The 19,740-nt window shown below is 38.4% G+C and overlaps 1 protein-coding gene across 4 annotated transcripts in view; it reads right to left on the bottom strand.

The window, feature by feature from the left end:
• The window catches only part of RAD51B (RAD51 paralog B), a 752,909-nt gene that overhangs the window by 722,648 nt on the left and 10,521 nt on the right, over nucleotides 1-19,740 (bottom strand). For all 4 annotated transcript variants that reach the window (XM_057544527.1, XM_057544526.1, XM_057544525.1 and 1 more), the window contains exon 4: nucleotides 16,836-16,952. In XM_057544527.1, coding sequence (XP_057400510.1) covers nucleotides 16,836-16,952 — 117 coding nt within the window. The remainder of the gene's footprint in view (nucleotides 1-16,835; nucleotides 16,953-19,740) is intronic.

The following is a 19,740-nucleotide window of genomic DNA, read 5'->3' as shown; positions in this document are numbered from 1 at the left end:
CCTGTGCTCCGCAACAAGAGAGGCCGCGATAGTGAGAGGCCCGCGCACCGCGATGAAGAGTGGCCCCCGCTTGCCGCAACTGGAGAAAGCCCTAGCACAGAAACGAAGACCCAACATAGCAATCAATCAGCTAATCAATAAATAAATCTTTAAAAAAAAAAAAAAAAAAAAAAAAAAAAAAACTCTAGAAGAAAACAGCAAAAACGTGTGTCCTTGGCTGGACAAAAAATTCATAGAGGTGACACCAAAGTACAATCTTTAAAAGAAAAAACTGACAGATTAAACTACAAAATTAAAAACTTCACAAGTTACCGTTGAGAAAATGAGGAGAGAAGGCACAGAATGGAAGAAAATAACTTCAAATTATATATCTGATAAAGGACTTGTATCCAGAATATACAAAGAACTCACAACTCAATAACAAAAAACAAACAAGCAATTAAAAAATAGGCAAAAGATTTGAACAGATATTTCATTTAAAAAAACACAGAAATGGTTAATAAGTACATGAATAGGTGTTCATATCATTAGTCATTAGGAAAACACAAATTAAAACCACAATGAATACCACTAACACTCACTAGAACAGCTAAAATCAAAAAGATAAACAATACTAAGTGTTGGTGAGGATGTGGAAAAACAAACCATCATGAATTGCTAGTGAAAATGTAAAATGTCACAGCCACTTTGGAAAGCAGTCTGGCAGTTTCTTAAAAAGCTAAACATGCACCTAGCGTATGATCTAGCCATTCCACTCCTAGGAATCTACGCAAGAGAAGTAAAAACCTATGTCCACACAAAGACATGTTTGTGAATTTTCATAACAGCATTACTCCTAATAGATAAAAACTGTAAACAATCCAAGTACCCATCAACTGATGGTTGGACAAACAAAATGTGTTACAGCCATAGCATGGAATACTATTAATACTACTCAACAATTAAAAAGAACAAACTGCTAATACATGTTAAAAAATGAATGAACCTCAAAAACATCATTCTATGTGAAAAAAACCAAAAACAAAAGTGACATATTATTTGATTCCATTTATATGAAATGTTTAGAAAAGGCAAATATATAGACAAAAGGTAGATCTCTAGATGCCTAGGGATGAGGATTGGAGTGGGGATTAACTATAATTGGGCATGAAGGAATGTTTTAGGATGATGGGACATGTTGTAAAACTCGATTGTGGTGATGATTTGCTATGAATTCACTAATATAATCAAATTACACAGTTACAGAGGTTGAATTTTAGAGTATTTAAATTGTACCTTAATAAAATTATTTTTGGGCAAAAGCAAGAAGAACTACAATTCTGCAGCCTGTGGAAGGAAAACCACATTCACAGAAAGACAGACAAAATGAAAACACAGAGGACTATGTACCAGATGAAGGAACAAGATAAAACGCCAGAAAAACAACTAAATGAAGTGGAGATAGGCGATCTTCCAGAAAAAGAATTCAGAATAATGATAGTGAAGATGATCCAAGATCTCGGAAAAAGAACGGATGCAGGGCTTCCCTGCTGGCACAGCGGTTAAGAATCTGCCTGCCAATGCAGGGGACACGGGTTCGAGCCCTGGTCCAGGAAGATTCCACATGCCACAGAGCAACTAAGCTTGTGTGCCACAACTACTGAGCCTGTGCTCTAGAGCCCATGAGCCACAACTGCTGAAGCCCATGCGCCTAGAGCCTGTGCTCTGCAACAAGAGAAGCCACCGCAATGAGAAGCCTGCACACCTCAACGAAGAGTAGCCCCCGCTCACAGGAACTAGAGAAAGCCCACGTGCAGCAACAAAGACCCAACAGAGACAAAAATAAATAAACTAAATAAAATAAATTTAAAAAAAAACTAATGGAGGCAAAGATCGAGAAGATACAAGAAATGTTTAACAAAGACCTAGAAGAATTAAAGAACAAACAAACAGAGATGAACAATACTATAACTGAAATGAAAACTACACTAGAAGGAATCAATAGCAGAATAACTGAGGGAGAAGAACGGATAAGTGACCTGGAAGACAGAATGGTGGAATTCACTGCTGCAGAACAGAATAAAGAAAAAACAATGAAAAGAAATGAAGACAGCCTAAGAGACCGCCGGGACAACATTAAACGCAACAACATCGCATTATAGGGGTCCCAGAGGGAGAAGAGAGAGAGAAAGGACCTGAGAAAATCTTTGAAGAGATTATAGTTGAAAACTTCCCTAACATGGGAAAGGAAATAGCCACCCAAGTCCAGGAAGCACAAAGAGTCCCATACAGGATAAACCCAAGGAGAAACATGCCGAATTGTAATCAAATTAGCAAAAATTAAAGACAAAGACAAATTATTGAAAGCAGCAAGGGAACAACGACAAATAACATACAAGGGAACTCCCATAAGGTTAACAGCTGATTTCTCAGCAGAAATTCTACAAGCCAGAAGGGAGTAGCAAGATATATTTAAAGTGATGAAAAGGAAGAACCTACAACCGAGATTACTCTACCTGGCAAAGATCTCATTCAGATTCGATGGAGAAATCAAAAGCTTTACAGATAAGCAAAAGCTAAGAGAATTCAGCACCACCAAACCAGCTCTACAACAAATGCTAAAGGAACTTCTCTAAGTGGGAAACACAAGAGAAGAAAAGGACCAACAAAAACAAACCCAAAACGATTAAGAAAATGGTCATAGGAACATATATATCGATAATTACCTTAAACGTGAATGGATTAAATGCTCCAACCAAAAGACACAGGCTCGCTCAATGGATAAAAAAAAAAGACCCATATATATGCTATCTAAAAGAGACCCACTTCACACCTAGGGACACATACAGACTGAAAGTAAGGGGATGGAAAAAGATATTCCATGCAAAGGGAAATCAAAAGAAACTTGGAATAGTAATACTCATATCAGATAAAATAGACTTTAAAATAAAGAATGTTGGGCTTCCCTGGTGGCGCAGTGGTTGAGAATCTGCCTGCTAATGCAGGAGACACGGGTTTGAGCCCTGGTCTGGGAAGATCCCACATGCCACGGAGCGGCTGGGCCCGTGAGCCACAGCTGCTGAGCCTGCGCGTCTGGAGCCTGTGCCCCGCAACGGGAGGGGCCGCAATAGTGAAAGGCCCGCACACCGCGATGAAGAGCGGTCCCAGCACCGCGATGAAGAGTGGCCCCCACTTGCCGCAACTAGAGAAAGCCCTCGCACGAACCGAAGACCCAGCACAGCCAAAAATAAATAAATAAATAAATAAATAAATAAATAAATAAAATTAAAAAAATAAATAAATAAAGGATGTTACAAGAGACAAGGAAGGACACTACATAATGATCAATGGATCAATCTGAGAAGAGATTATAACAATTATAGATATATATGCACCCAACATAGGAGCACCTCAATACATAAGGCAACTGCTAACAGCTATAAAAGAGGAAATTGACAGTAACACAGTAATAGTGGGGGACTTTAACACCTCACTTACACCAATGGACAGATCATCCAGACAGAAAATTAATAGGGAAACACAGGCTTTAAATGACACAATAGACCAGATAGATTTAATTGATTTTCTTTCTTTTTTTTATGGAGCATTTTCATTTATTAAACTTTTTTTGAAGTATAAAAAACAACATACAGAAAGTGTAAAAATCATAATAGAATTAAATGAATTTTCAAAAACCGAACCCAGTCAACTCAGATCAAGGAATGTCAATGACTTCTGTTCACTACCACACTCTCCTCTAAAAACCATTATCTTGACGAATATGAATTAATTTTTTTCACATTTTATTTTATTTTTTTTGATTACCAAAGCAAATAAAATCTGCAATAAAAGTACATGTACAATAGATACTAAATATCATTAAATTATTATATAATTTAGACAGTAAATATGGTCTTTTTTGCTTCTTTCCAAAAAAATACATTTGATCACATTTTTTTTAAACAGCAGGTTCTTATTAGTCATCAATTTTATACACATCAGTGTATACATGTCAATCCCAATCGCCCAATTCATCACACCCCCACCCCCACCCCCCCCGCGGCTTTCCCCCCTTGGTGTCCATATGTTTATTCTCTACATCTGTGTCTCAATTTCTGCCCTGCAAACCAGTTCATCTGTACCATTTTTCTAGGTTCCACATATATGCGTTAATATACGATATTTGTTTTTCTCTTTCTGACTTACGTCACTCTCTGTGACAGTCTCTAGATCCATCCACGTCTCTACAAATGACCCAATTTCGTTCCTTTTTATGGCTGACTAATATTCCATTGTATATATGTACCACATCTTCTTTATCCACTCGTCTCCCGATGGGGATTTAGGTTGCTTCCATGACCTGGCTATTGTAAATAGTGCTGCAATGAACATTGGGGTGCATGTGTCTTTTTGAATTATGGTTTTCTCTGGGTATATGCCCAGTAGTGGGATTACTGGATCATATGGTAACTCTATTTTTAGTTTTTTAAGGAACCTCCATACTGTTCTCCATAGTGGCTGTATCAGTTTACATTCCCACCAAAAGTGCAAGAGGGTTCCCTTTTCTCCACACCCTCTCCACCATTTGTTGTTTGTAGATTTTCTGATGATGCCCATTCTAACTGGTGTGAGGTGATACCTCATTGTAGTTTTGATTTGCATTTCTCTAATACTTACTGATGTTGAGCAGCTTTTCATGTGCTTCTTGGCCATCTGTATGTCTTCTTAGGAGAAATGTCTATTTAGGTCTTCTGCCCATTTTTGGATTGGGTTGTTTGTTTTTTTAATATTGAGCTGCATGAGCTGTTTATATACTGTGGAGATTAATCCTTTGTCCGTTGATTCGTTTGCAAATATTTTCTCCCATTCGGAGGGTTGTCTTTTCATCTTGTTTATGGTTTCCTTTGCTGTGCAAAAGCTTTGAAGTTTCATTAGGTCCCATTTGTTTATTTTTCTTTTTATTTCCATTACTCTAGGAGGTGGATCAAAAAAGATCTTGCTGTGATTTATGTCAAAGAGTGTTCTTCCTATGTTTTCCTCTAAGAGTTTTATAGCGTCTGGTCTTACATTTAGGTCTCGAATCCATTTTGAGTTTATTTTTGTGTATGGTGTTAGGGAGTGTTCTAATTTCATTCTTTTACAGGTAGCTGTCCAGTTTTCCCAGCACCACTTATTGAAGAGACTGTCTTTTCTCCATTGTATATCCTTGCCTCCTTTGTCATAAATTAGTTGACCATGGGTGCATGGGTTTATCTCTGGGCTTTCTATCTTGTTCCATTGAGCTATGTTTCTGGTTTTGTGCCAGTACCATATTGTCTTGATTACTGTAGCTTTGTAGTATAGTCTGAAGTCAGGGAGTCTGATTCCTCCAGCTCCATTTCTTTCCCTCAAGACTGCTTTAGCTATTTGGGGTCTTTTGTGTCTCCATACAAATTTTAAGATTTTTTGTTCTGGTTCCATAAAAAATGCCATTGGTAATTTGAAAGGGATTGCATTGAATCTGTAGATTGCTTTGGGTAATATAGTCATTTTCACAATATTGATTCTTCCAATCCAAGAACATGGTATATCTCTCCATCTGTTGGTATCATCTTTAATTTCTTTCATCAGTGTCTTATAGTTTTCAGCATACAGGTCTTTTCTCTCCCTAGGTATTTTATTATTTTTGTTGCAGTGCTACATGGGAGTGTTTCCTTAATTTCTCTTTCAGATTTTTCATCCTTAGTGTATAGGAATGCAAGAGATTTCTGTGCATTAATTTTGTATCCTACAACTTTACCAAATTCATTGATTAGCTCTAGTAGTTTTCTGGTGGCATCTTTAGGATTCTCTATGTATAGTATCATGTCATTTGCAAACAGTGACAGTTTTACTTCTTCTTTTCCAATTTGTACTCCTTTTATTTCTTTTTCTTCTCTGATTGCCGTGGCTAGGACTTCCAAAACTATGTTGAATAACAGTCGTGAGAGTGGAGGACATCCTTGTCTTATTCCTGATATAGAGGTAATGCTTTCAATTTTTCACCATTGAGAATGATGTTTCCTGTGGGTTTGTCGTATATGTCCTTTATTATGTTGAGGTAGGCTCCCTCTATGCCCACTTTCTGGAGAGTTTTTATCATAAATGGGTGTTGAATTTTGTCAAAAGCTTTTTCTGCATCTATTGAGATGATCATATGGTTTTTCTTTTTCAATTTGTTAATATGGTGTATCACTTTGATTGATTTGCATATATAGAAGATTCCTTGCATCCCTGGGATAAATCCCACTTGATCATGGTGCATGATCCTTTTAATGTATTGTTGGATTCTGTTTGCTAGTATTTTGCTGAGGACTTTTGCATCTACATTCATCAGTGATATTGGTCTGTAATTTTCTTTTTTTGTAGTATCTTTGTCTGGTTTTGGTATCAGGGTGATGGTGGCCTCATAAAATGAGTTTGGGAGTGTTCCTTCCTCTGCAAGTTTTTGGAAGAGTTTGAGAAGGATGGGTGTTAGCTCTTCTCTAAATGCTTGATAGAATTCACCTGTGAAGCCATCTGGCCCTGGACTTTTGTTTGTTGGAAGATTTTTAATCACAGTTTCAATTTCATTACTTGTGACTGGTCTGTTCATATTTTCTATTTCTTCCTGGTTCAGTCTTGGGAGGTTATACCTTTCTAAAAATTTGTCCATTTCTTCCAGGTTGTCCATTTTGTTGGCATAGAGTTCCTTGTAGTAGTCTCTTAGGATGCTTTGTATTTCTGCGGTGTCTGTTGTAACTTCTCCTTTTTCATTTCTAATTTTATTGATTTGAGTCCTCTCCCTCTTTTTCTTGATGAGTCTGGCTAATGGTTTATCAATTTTGCTTATCTTCTCAAAGAACCAGCTTTTAGTATTATTGATCTTTGCTATTGTTTTCCTTGTTTCTATTTCATTTATTTCTGCTCTGATCTTTAAGATTTCTTTCCTTCTGCTAACTTTGGGTTTTGTTTTTCTTCTTTCTCTAGTTCCTTTAGGTGTAAGGTTAGAATATTTATTTGAGATTTTTCTTTTTTCTTCACGTAGGCGTGTATAGCTATAAACTTCCCTCTTAGAACTGCTTTTACTGTATCTCATAGGTTTTGGATGTCGTGTTTTCATTGTCATTTCTCTCTAGGTATTTTTTGATTTCCTCTGATTTCTTCAGTGATTGCCTGGTTATTTAGTAACGTAGTGTTTAGCCTCCATGGGTTTGTGTTTTTTACGTTTTTTCCCCTGTAATTCACTTCTATTCTCAAAGCGTTGTGCTCAGAAAAGATGCTTGATATGATTTCAATTTTCTTAAATTTACTGAGGCTTTATTTGTGACCCAAGATGTGATCTATCCTGGAGAATGTTCCATGCACACTTGAGAAGAAAGTGTAATCTGCTATTTTTGGATGGAATGTCCTATAAATATCAATTAAATCTATCTGGTCTATCCTGTCATTTAAAGCTTCTGTTTCCTTATTTATTTTCATTTTAGATCATCTGTCCATTGGTGTAAGTGAGGTATTAAAGTCCTCCACTATTATCGTGTTACTGTCGATTTCCTCTTTTATAGCTGTTAGCAGTTGCCTTATGTATTGAGGTGCTCCTATGTTGGGTGCATATATATTTATAATTGTTATATCTTCTTCTTGGATTGATCCCTGGATCATTATGTGGTGTCCTTCCTTGTCTCTTGTAACATTCTTTATTTTAAAGTCTATTTCATATGATATGAGTATTGCTACTCCAGCTTTCTTCTGATTTCCATTTGCATGGAATATTTTTTAGATCCCCTCACTTTCAGGCTCTATGTGTCCCTAGGTCTGAAGTGGGTCTCTTCTACACAGCATATATATGGGTCTTGTTTTTGTACCATTCAGCAAGCCTGTGTCTTTTGGTTGCAGCGTTTAATCCATTCACGTTTAAGGTAATTATCAATATGTATGTTCCTATGACCATTTTCTTAATTGTTTTGGGTTTGTTTTTGTAGGTCCTTTTCTTCTCTTGTGTTTCCCGCTTAGAGAAGTTCCTTTAGCATTTGTTGTAGCGCTGGTTTGGTGGTGCTGAATTCTCTTAGCTTTTGCTTGTCTGTAAAGCTTTTGATTTCTCCATCGAATCTGAATGAGATCCTTGCCAGGTAGAGTAATCTTGGTTGTAGGTTCTTCCCTTTCATCACTTTAAGTATATCATGCCACTCCCTTCTGGCTTGTAGAGTTTCTGCTGAAAAATCAGCTGTTAACCTTATGGGAGTTCCTTTGTATGTTATTTGTCATTTTTCCCTTGCTGCTTTCAATAATTTGTCTTTGTCTTTAATTTTTGCCAATTTGATTACTATGTGTCTCGGCGTGTTTCTCCTTGGGTTTATCCTATATGGAACTCACTGCACTTCCTGGACTTGGGTGGCTATTTCCTTTCCCATGTTAGGGAAGTTTTCAACTATAATCTCTTCAAAGATTTTCTCAGGTCCTTTCTCTCTCTCTTCTCCCTCTGGGACCCCTATAATGCGAATGTTGTTGCATTTAATGTTGTCCCAGAGGTCTCTTAGGCTGTCTTCATTTCTTTTCATTCTTTTTTCTTTATTCTGTTCTGCAGCAGTAAATTCCACCATTCGTCTTCCAGGTCACTTATCCATTCTTCTCCCTCAGTTATTCTGCTATTGATTCCTTATAGTGTAGTTTTCATTTCACTTACTGTATTCTTCATCTCTGTTTGTTTGTTTTTTAATTCTTCTAGGTGTTTGTTAAACATTTTTTGCATCTTCTTGATCTTTGCCTCCATTCTTTGTCCGAGGTCCTGGATCATCTTCACTATCATTATTCTGAATTCTTTTTCTGGAAGGTTGCCTATCTCCACTTCATTTAGTTGTTTTTCTGGGGTTTTTATCTTGTTCCTTCATCTGGTACATAGCCCTCTGCCTTTTCATCTTGTCTATCTTTCTGTGAATGTGGTTTTTGTTCTACAGGCTGCAGGATTGTAGTTCTTCTTGCTTCTGCTGTCTGCCCTCTGGTGGATGAGGCTATCTAAGAGGCTTGTGCAGGTTTCCTGATGGGAGGGACTGGTGGTGGGTAGATCTGTTTGTTGCTCTGGTGGGCAGAGCTCAGTAAAACTTTAATCCACTTGACTGCTGATGGGTGGGGCTGGGTTCCCCACCTGTTGGTTGCTTGGCCTGAGGCAACCCAACACTGGAGCCTACCTGGGCTCTTTGGTGGGGCTAATGGCAGACTCTGGGAGGGCTCACGCCAAGGAGGACTTCCCAGAACTTCTGCTGCCAGTGTCCTTGTCCCCACGGTGAGCAACAGCCACCCCTGGCCTCTGCAGGAAACCCTCCAACACTAGCAGTTAAGTCTGGTTCAGTCTCCCCTGGGTTCACTGCTCCTTCCCCTTGGTCCCGATGCACACACTACTCTGTGTGTGCCCTCCAAGAGTGGAGTATCTGTTTCCCCCAGTCCTGTCGAAGTCCTGCAATCAAATCCCACTAGCCTTCAAAGTCTGATTCTCTAGGAATTCCTCCTCCCATTGCCAGACACCCAGGTTGGGAAGCCTGACATGTGGCTCAGAACCTTCACTCCAGTGGGTGGACTTCTGTGGTATAAGTGTTCTCCAGTCTGTGAGTCACCCACCCAGCAGTTATGGGATTTGTTTTTGCTGTGATTGCACCCCTCCTACTGTCTCATTGTGGCTTCTCCTTTGTCTTTGGATGTGGGGTATCTTTTTTGGTGAGTTCCAGTGTCTTCCTGTCGATGATTGTCCAGCAGCTAGTTGTGATTCTGGTGTTCTCACAAGAAGGAGTGAGAGCACATCCTTCTACTCCGCCATCTTGGTTCAGGCCTTCGGTTTAATTGATATTTATAGGACATTCTATCCAAAAACAGCAGATTACACTTTCATCTCAAGTGCACACAGAACATTCTCCAGGACTGATCACATCTTGGGTCACAAATCAAGCCTTGGTAAATTTAAGAAAACTGAAATCACATCAAGCATCTTTTCCGACCACAAAACTATGAGATTAGAAATCAATTACAGGGAAAAAAACATAAAAAACACAAACACACAGAGGATAAACAATACGTTACTAAATAACCGAGAGATCACTGAGGAAATCAAAGAGGAAATCAAAAAATACGTAGAGACAAATGAAAATAAAAACACAACAATCCAAAACCTATGGGATGCAGCAAAAGCAGTTCTAAGAGGGAAGTTTATAGCTATACAAGCCTACCTCAAGAAACAAGAAAAATCTCAAATAAACGATCTAACCTTACACCTAAAGGAACTAGAGAAAGAAGAACAAAGAAAACCGAAAGTTAGTAGAAGGAAAGAAATCATAAAGATTACAGCAGAAATAAACGAAATAGAAACAAAGAAAACAATAGCAAAGATCAATAAAACTAAAAGCTGGTTCTTTGAGAAGATAAACAAAATTGATAAACCATTAGCCAGATTCATCAAGAGAAAGACAGAGAGGACTCAAATCAATAAAATTAGAAATGAAAAAGGAGAAGCTACAACAGACACTGCAGAAATACAAAGCATCCTAAGAGACTACTACAAGCAACTCTATGCCAATAAAATGGACAACCTGGAAGAAATGGACAAATTCTTAGAAAGGTATAACCTTCCAAGACTGAACCAGGAAGAAATAGAAAATATGAACAGACCAATCACAAGTAATGAAATTGAAACTGTGATTAAAAATCTTCCAACAAACAAAGTGCAGGACCAGATGGCTTCACAGGTGAATTCTATCAAGCATTTAGAGAAGAGCTAACACCCATCCTTCTCAAACTCTTCCAAAAACTTGCAGAGGAAGGAACACTCCCAAACTCATTTTATGAGACCACCATCACCCTGATACCAAAACCAGACAAAGATACTACAAAAAAAAGAAAATTACAGACCAATATCACTGATGAATATAGATGCAAAAATCCTCAACAAAATACTAGCAAACAGAATCCAACAACACATTAAAAGGATCATACACCATGACCAAGTGGGATTTATCCCAGGGATGTAAGGATTCTTCAATATTTGCAAATCAATCAATGTGATACACCAAATCAGCAAATTGAAGAATAAAAACCATATGATCATCTCAAGAGATGCAGAAAAAGCTTTTGACAAAATTCAACACCCATTTATGATAAAAACTCTCCAGAAAGTGGGCATAGAGGGAACCTACTTCAACATAATAAAGACCATATACAACAAACCCACAGCAAACATCATTCTCAATGGTGAAAAACTGGAAGCATTTCCTCTAAGATCAGGAACAAGACAAGGATGTCCACTCTCACCATTACTATTCAACATAGTTTTGGAAGTCCTAGACACGGCAATCAGAGAAGAAAAAGAAACAATAGGAATACAAATTGGAAAAGAAGAAGTAAAACTGTCACTGTTTGCAGATGACATGATACTATACATAGAGAATCCTAAAGATGCCACCAGAAAACTACTAGAGCTAATCAATGCATCTGGTAAAGTTGCAGGATACAGAAGTAATGCACAGAAATCTCTTGCATTCCTATACACTAACAACGAAAGATCAGAAAGAGAAATTAAGGAAACACTCCCATTTACCATTGCAACAAAAAGAATAAAATACCTAGGAATATACCTACCTAAGGAGGTAAAAGACCCGTACTCAGAAAACTATAAGACACTGATGAAAGAAATCAAAGATGACACAAACAGATGGAGAGATACACCATGTTCTTGGGTTGGAAGAATCAAACTTGTGAAAATGACTGTACTACCCAAAGCAATCTACAGATTCAATGCAATCCCTATCAAATTACCAGTGGCATTTTTTACAGAACTAGAACAAAAAAATCTATAAACTTGTATGGAGACACAAAAGACCCCGAATAGCCAAAGCAGTCTTGAGGGAAAAAAACGGAGCTGGAGGAATCAGACTTCCTGACTTCAGACTATACTACAAAGCTACAGGAAGCAAGACAACATGGTACTGGTGCAAAAACAGAAATACAGATCAATGGAACAGGATAGAAAGCCCAGAGATAAACCCACGTACCTATGGTCAACTAATCTATGACAAAGGAGGCAAGGATATACAATGGAGAAAAGACAGTCTCTTCAATAAGTGGTGCTGGGAAAACTGGACAGCTACCTGTAAAAGAATGAAATTAGAACACTCCCTAACACCATACACAAAAATAAACTCAAAATGGATTTGAGACCTAAATGTAAGACCAGACACTATAAAACTCTTAGAGGAAAACATAGGAAGAACACTCTTTGACATAAATCACAGCAAGATCTTTTTTGATCCATGGCCTAGAATAATGGAAATAAAAACAAAAATAAACAAATGGGATCTAATGAAACTTCAAAGCTTTTGCAAAGCAAAGGAAACTACAAAGAAGACAAAAAGACAACCCTCAGAGTGGGAGAAAATATTTGCAAACTAATCAACGGACAAAGGATTAATTGCCAAAGTATATAAACAGCTCATGCAGCTCAATATTTAAAAAACAAACAACCCAATCCAAAAATGGGCAGAAGATCTAAACAGACATTTCTCCAAAGAAGACATACAGATGGCCAGGAAGCATATGAAAAGCTGCTCAACATCACTAATCATTAGAGAAATGCAAATCAAAACTACAATGAGGTATCACCTCATACCAGTTAGAATGGGCATCATCAGAAAATCTACAAACAACAAATGCTGGAGAGGGTGTGGTGAAAAGGGAACCCTCTTGCACTGTTGGTGGAAATGTAAACTGATACAGCCACTATGGAGAACAGTATGGAGGTTCCCTAAAAAACTAAATATAGAATTACCATATGCCCCAGCAATCCCACTACTGGGCATATACCCAGAGAAAACCATAATTCAAAAAGACACATGCACCCCAATGTTCATTGCAGCACTATTTACAATAGCCAGGTCATGGAAGCAACCTAAATCCCCATCAGGAGACGAGTGGATAAAGAAGATGTGGTACATATATACAATGGAATATTACTCAGCCATAAAAAGGAACAAAACTGGGTCATTTGTAGAGACGTGGATGGATCTAGAGACTGTCATGCAGAGTGAAGTAAGTCAGAATGAGAAAAACAAATATTGTATATTAATGCATATATGTGGAGACTAGAAAAATGGTACAGATGAACTGGTTTGCAGGGCAGAAATTGAGACACAGATGTAGAGAACAAACGTATGGACACCAAGAGGGGAATACGGCGGAGGGGTGGGGGTGGTGGTGTAATGAATTGGGAGATTGGGATTGACATGTATACACTGATATGTATAAAATAGGTAACTAATAACAACCTGCTGTATAAAAAAATAAAATAAAATAAAATAATTTTTTTAAATATCCGAATGATTTATAAAAAGATATTCCAGCTCATTAGTAATCAGGAAAATGAAAACTAAGGTCACAAAGATGGGCAGAAACTGAGAAATTAGGTAATACCAAGGCAAGAAGACGTGGAGCAAGAGGTATTCGTGCACTTTGCTCATAGCAATGTAAACAGGCATAACCACTCTGGAGAACAATTTGTCCTGATTTTGCAAAGTTACCTATGTGCATATTCTATAATAACCAGCAAATCAGTGCAAGGCAGATACCCTAGACAGGAGCCAGCTAGTAAATATTTTAGGCTTTGCAAACCATGAGGTCGGTCATAACTAACGCAACTCTGCCTTGTATCTCAAAAACAGCCACAGACAAAATGTAAACAAATGAACATAGTTGTGTTACAATAAAACTTTATTTATAAAAAACAGGCAGCTGGCCAGATTTGACCACTGGGCAGTAGTTTGCCAATCTCTGCCCTAGAGAAATACCTGTACATGTGATCCAGGAGACATGTACAACAGTTTTTACAGGACTTGTTTATATTAGCAGTAAACTGCTAATATTTGGAAACAACGCAAATGTTCACTCACAGGAGAAGGGATAAATAAACTGTGGCCATATTTTCAAAATGGAGTATGACACAGCAGTGAAAGTGAATTATACTCTTGCTACTTGCAACATGGATAAATCTTAGAAAATAATATTAAGTGGAAAAATCAATTCATAGAAGAGATATGATTTAATCACCAATATATGGTGTAATAGAGCTCAAAAATAAGCAAAACTAAATAAAATGCTACATTTCCTATGTATATGGGTGATAAAGGAAAACTATAGGTATTGGTAACCATTGGGGAAAAAAAGTATAGCAATGGTAGCATCACTATGCTGTACACCTGACACTAATATAATATTGTAAATCAACTATAGTTCAATTTTTAAAAAATAGTATAGCAATGGTGCAAATTCAGGATCCAAGTTACCTCCCAACAGAAGGCCAAAGATGGGATCAGGGAGGAGCCCACAGTTGGTTTCAATGATTTTAGTATTGTTCTGCGTTTTATATTGGGTCACAGGCTCATAAATGTTCATAACTTACACATGCAGAATGTATTTAATCTTGTATACATAAGATAGATATTAAGTTTTTGTTTTTAATACAAGGTCAACAAATACTCCCTGTTCTCAGCTGAAAAATCCCAAAAAGATTGCAGAGGCGACCTGTAGCTGAAACAGAAAGTAGAGAACTTGCCTCTAATAAGCAATCAGGGTATTTATATTCCATGTCAGCCAATCAGATGATGAAAAAACATCTAATGGCTTGTAACTATCTCTTGGATTCAGAAAGAATTGATAAAAGCTACATGAAAAAGTATTGAAAACTATTCCAAAACTTAAAAAATAAGAAAGTATTTGTTGGTTAATCTTCCCGAAGTTTTGCTATTTAAATAAGTAAGTTTATAACTGTGGATCACAATTACTATAAAGCCTCTTTCTTTTTTTTTTAAATAAACCTATTTCAGCAAAGGTCCAACTAGATCACAAAAAGATTATGTAAGATAGGATTCTGGCACCATCTGGTGGCAGTGCCCTGCAACAGCACATGCTAATTTCTATTAAAGGTTAATTCACTTATTCATTCATTTACCTACTATCCAATAGGCATCTACTAGGCATAGCACACACACATTTTAAAATCTTTCTTGGTGGGCTTCCCTGGTGGCACAGTGGTTAAGAATCCGCTTGCAAATGCAGGGGACACGGTTCGAGCCCTGGTCCGGGAAGATCCCATATGCTGCAGAGTAACTAAGCCCGTGCGCCACAACTACTGCACCTGGACTCTAGAGCCACAACTGCTGAGTCCGTGAGCCACAACTACTGAGCCCGTGTGCCACAACTACTGAAGCCCGCATGCCTAGAGCCTGTACTCCACAACAAGAGAAGCCACCACAATGAGAAGCCCGCACACTGCAACAAAGAGTAGCCCCCGCTCACCACAACCAGAGAAAAGCCCGCGCGCAGCAACGAAGACCCAATACAGCCAAAAATAAAATAAATAAAAAACTTAAAAAAAAAAAACTTTATAAAAAAAAATCTTTCTTGCTTGGAAGACCGGAAATAAAATAATGTATACTATCTAAAACAGGTTCCCTACTTTCAAGGGAAAATATCTACAGTTAAATTTATGCCTATCAGAATATAAGCGTCTACTCTTGTTAAAAGTTTGTTTCAAGCATCTATTCCTCTAGAACTCTCAGGCAAGAAGTCCCTCAGGAGTGTACTGGTAAACACAGTCTATGGAGTCACCACACGAGGACCAGTAAGCACATGAATGCAGTTTTCAAGGAAAAGAACTGTTGTGGTTTTAAAATACCCTCAAATTCCTGACACTTCTTTCAAAAGGTAGAGTCTAATTTCCCTTTCCCTGAATGTGGGCTGGACTTAATTACCCGCTTCTAAAGAAGAGAAAGTGGCAGAAGTGACGGTGTATAACTTCCAAAGCTAAATCATCAAAGGAATAGCCATTTCCATCTTGCCTGAGGGAGTCAGACATCATGCCATGAGGAGACTCAAGCAACCTGTGGAGAGTCCTCTGGGGAGGAATCGTGACCTCCCGCCAACAACCGGCACCAAGCTGCCCCCTCGCATCCTTCGCCAACATCACTGAGCTAAGCCACTCCCAAAGAAATGGAAATCAATGTTTATTGTTGTTTAAGCCACTTAGTTTGGGGGTAATTTGTTATGCAACAATATATAACTAATACAATGACCTATTACTTCCTAGAACCAAATTTTATCTTTTTTTTAAAATAATTTTATTTATTTATTTGTTTGTTTGTTTGTTTGTTTATTGCTGTGTTGGCTCTTTGTCTCTGTGCGAGGGCTTTCTCTAGTTGTAGCAAGCGGGGGCCACTCTTCATCGCGGTGCGCGGGCCTCTCACTATCGTGGCCTCTCTTGTTGCGGAGCACAGGCTCCAGACGCGCAGGCTCAGTAATTGCGGCTCACGGGCCCAGTTGCTCCGCAGCATGTGGGATCTTCCCAGACCAGGGCACGAACCTGTGTCCCCTGCATTGGCAGGCAGATTCTCGACCACTGCGCCACCAGGGAAGCCCCAAATTTTATCTTTAACAGGAAGTAAAAATAGCTCACTTCAGTTTAATACTATAATTTGCCCGCATGTTAATAAAATTTCAAATTTTCCTTCCTAATACACTAAGTAGTGATCCTTTTCTAATTCCCCCAAATTGTTACATATTATTTCATAATATTCATCACTTTCTAATTCAAAGAAACAGCAACCCAAGCAGATTTCAGTCAGTCAGCAAGGATTTTTTGGACCATCTTCCTTTTGATGTACTGTACTAGTATTGTACTAGGGACTGAGTGGAGAACCATGCCCTTGAGGTGCTTATAATTTAATTTAGATGAATATTCCCAAAATAATTTATGTTTTTAGTTAACCTTTTTCTCCTGGCTCTGAAGGTTCTAAGTCAATGGAAGAAGGTTTGGAAAGTTTCTTTTTTACCTCTGTGAGGGATCCACAAGCTACACCACCATGCAGGGCTTCATCTAAAGCAGAGAGGGTTGTAGATAAAAATGCTGGTGATGGAGCAGCAGACCTCTGTGTCTTTATCTCATAAGCCTGAACAAAGAAGAGATTAAGTTATTTTCAACCTCCATATTTATTCAAAAACATAAGTCAACTCCAAACTCAAATTTTAGCAATTGGAACCCCAATCCCCTTTTTTTCCCTCTACTATTTATTTATTCAACAACTATTTACTCTGTGCTGGGACTGTGCTAGATTTGGGGGCTGTGATATAAAAGACAGAGCCCCTGCCCCAAAGTACTTATAGCCAACTAGGGACTATGAAGTTAGGACTAGAAACTAAGCAATTACAATACACTTAAATAAGAGATACTGTGATAGGGCAAGTGGAGACCTGGAGAGAGTATACCTGATCTGGATTTTGTGATATAGGAAGGCTTCAAGGGAGATCTGGACGTCTGAGCTAAAACCTGAAATGACTGTTAGACAGGCAAAGGGAACGTGCATGTTCCTGCCAAAGAGACAAGAATGTACGAAGAAAGGTCAAGAAGCAAGAAAGAAAGGAAATGGAAACTCACAAAAACTACAAAAAACAAAAAGAGTTCATTTAGAACGGCTGAAAGAAGGCGCGAGGTCGTGGTGTGGCAAGCAATGAGGCTGGAGAAATAAGCAGGGGCCGAATCAGGAAGAGTGTTGCTGAAGTGTGGCGTGTAGGCTGAGAGCAACAGGGAGTGACACGGCCAAGCTACCATTTCAAACCAAGGTTGCTTTGCGAAGAACAGCTTGAAGGTGGATGGGGTAGACTAAGAAATGGCCTCCCAAAAGACAGCCACATCAAATCCTTGGAACCTGTGAATATTACCTTATTTGGAAAAAAGGTCTTTGCAGATGTGGTTAACATGATTACATACCCACCAGCAATGTGTAAGAACACTTGCCTCTCTGCAATCTCTAACATTAAAAATTACTACTATTATATTAAGTTGCCCAAAACTGAAGTCAAGCCACAGAACTGAAATCTTTCATTCCTCCATTCATTCAAAAAATATGAATTAATTGCCAACTGCATGCCATATACTATGATAAGCTCTGGGAATACAGTGGTAACCCAAACAGACCTAGTTTCTACCCACCTAAAGTTTACAATTTAATAAGTCTAGGTCTCAAATCCAAGGCTCTTCTGCTCCTATGAGGACGTAGGAAGACCAGTATATTAATACTTATGAGCCATAAATGTGCCCACTCTTGTCTAATCTCACCTATTGAGTTCTTAGATTAGTTAAACCATGGATTGCCACAGAGTTTTTTAAAGGCTACATTCACACACATAAAATAACTAGAAAAGCTACAGTAAAGGCATGTGCCTTTCATCTGATTTAGAAATACCTAAGTATTGCCTACAGTCTATCAGGCAACATAGGTGGGCATGGGGACACTTTACAGACATGTAAAGGCAGCCCAATCTGTTAACATTAAAGTACTTCCTTTGCAACTGTAAATGTAATTACTAGAATAATAGATCTCGTGACTCAAAAAACTACTAAAATGAACTAATAGAACAAGACTTCAGAAATAATAGTGTGTACATAAGTGAGACAGAGGGACACTGCGATATGACACACCACCAGTTTTCTTCTACCTTGGAGGCTGCTTCTTAGACTCATCTGATCTTGAAATGTTGGCTGGATTCGGGACTTGGTCTTGGGCACACTTACATTCTTACTGTACATACCTTGTAGGCAATCTCTCACCCATTTTCACGGCTTTGACTACCATGTTCACACCAATGACTCCCCAATGCACGCTTCTAGTGCAGACCCCTCCTTCAAGCTCAAAGTCCACATATTTAACTGCCTACTTTGCATCTCTACTCAATGTTTCACAAGCACCAAAAATTCGACAGGTACTAACGAATTCATGATCTGCCTCCCTCAAACCTGATCCTCTTCCAATATTCCTCATCTCAGGAAACGGTACCACCCAATCTTTCAAAGCAAAATCAAGGAATCATCTCGGACACTTTCCTGTACCTCACCACCACCCACAGCCAAATCATCACCGAATCCTATTCATTCTACCTCCTAAGTATCTCTCACGATAACTGACATTATACCATTGGCATCAGTACCACACTAATAGTCCATGTCACAATCTGTCTGTAATACAGTCATAGATACCTAACTAGCCTTCACAAATATTTTCTTGTTCCTTTTCAATCACTTGTCTATGTTTAAAGACTGAGTTTTTAAAAACACGTATTGGATTACTCCCTTTGAAGATTTGTCACTGCTTTCAGAATAAAGTCCAAAATCCTTAACGTGGTCTGCAGGCCCCAGTGACCTGACCCCTGCTTGCTTCTCCAGCTTCATCTCTTGCCACTCTCTTCCTTGCCGCTACGTTCATTCACACTGGCCTGACTTTCTTACCATACAAGCACCATTCTCCTGCTCTTCTCAGGGGCTTTGCATTTCCCAGTCACAGTGCCTGCAAACTCTTCCCTGCTCCCTCCCTTCCCAACTCCTTTGTCCATCTCTCTCCTATTCATCCTTCAGGTTTTAGCTGAAGTATCGCTTCCTTGAGGGAGCCCTTCCTAAGGACCCCTAAACTAAGTAATGTCCCTGTTATTCAGTTTCTAAGCTCTTTGTACTTTTCTTTGATAGGACTTGTCATTACTACAATTAACTAATCATTTATATAATTATTTGTTTACTGTCTGACTGTTCCCACTAGACTGTAAGCTACATGAGGGCAGGAACTTTATCAGTCATCTTCACTATAATATCCCCAGTACCTGACAGATCCGTGGCTGGCACTCGATAAATATTGGTTGAAGGAATAAATGATTGAATAAATAAATTAACAAAAAAAGCTTTGTGAGGGA

This window comes from Balaenoptera acutorostrata, chromosome 3, assembly GCF_949987535.1.
Source record: "Balaenoptera acutorostrata chromosome 3, mBalAcu1.1, whole genome shotgun sequence".
Classification (NCBI taxonomy): Eukaryota; Metazoa; Chordata; class Mammalia; order Artiodactyla; family Balaenopteridae; genus Balaenoptera; species Balaenoptera acutorostrata.
This window is presented reverse-complemented; position numbering and strand designations above follow the sequence as displayed.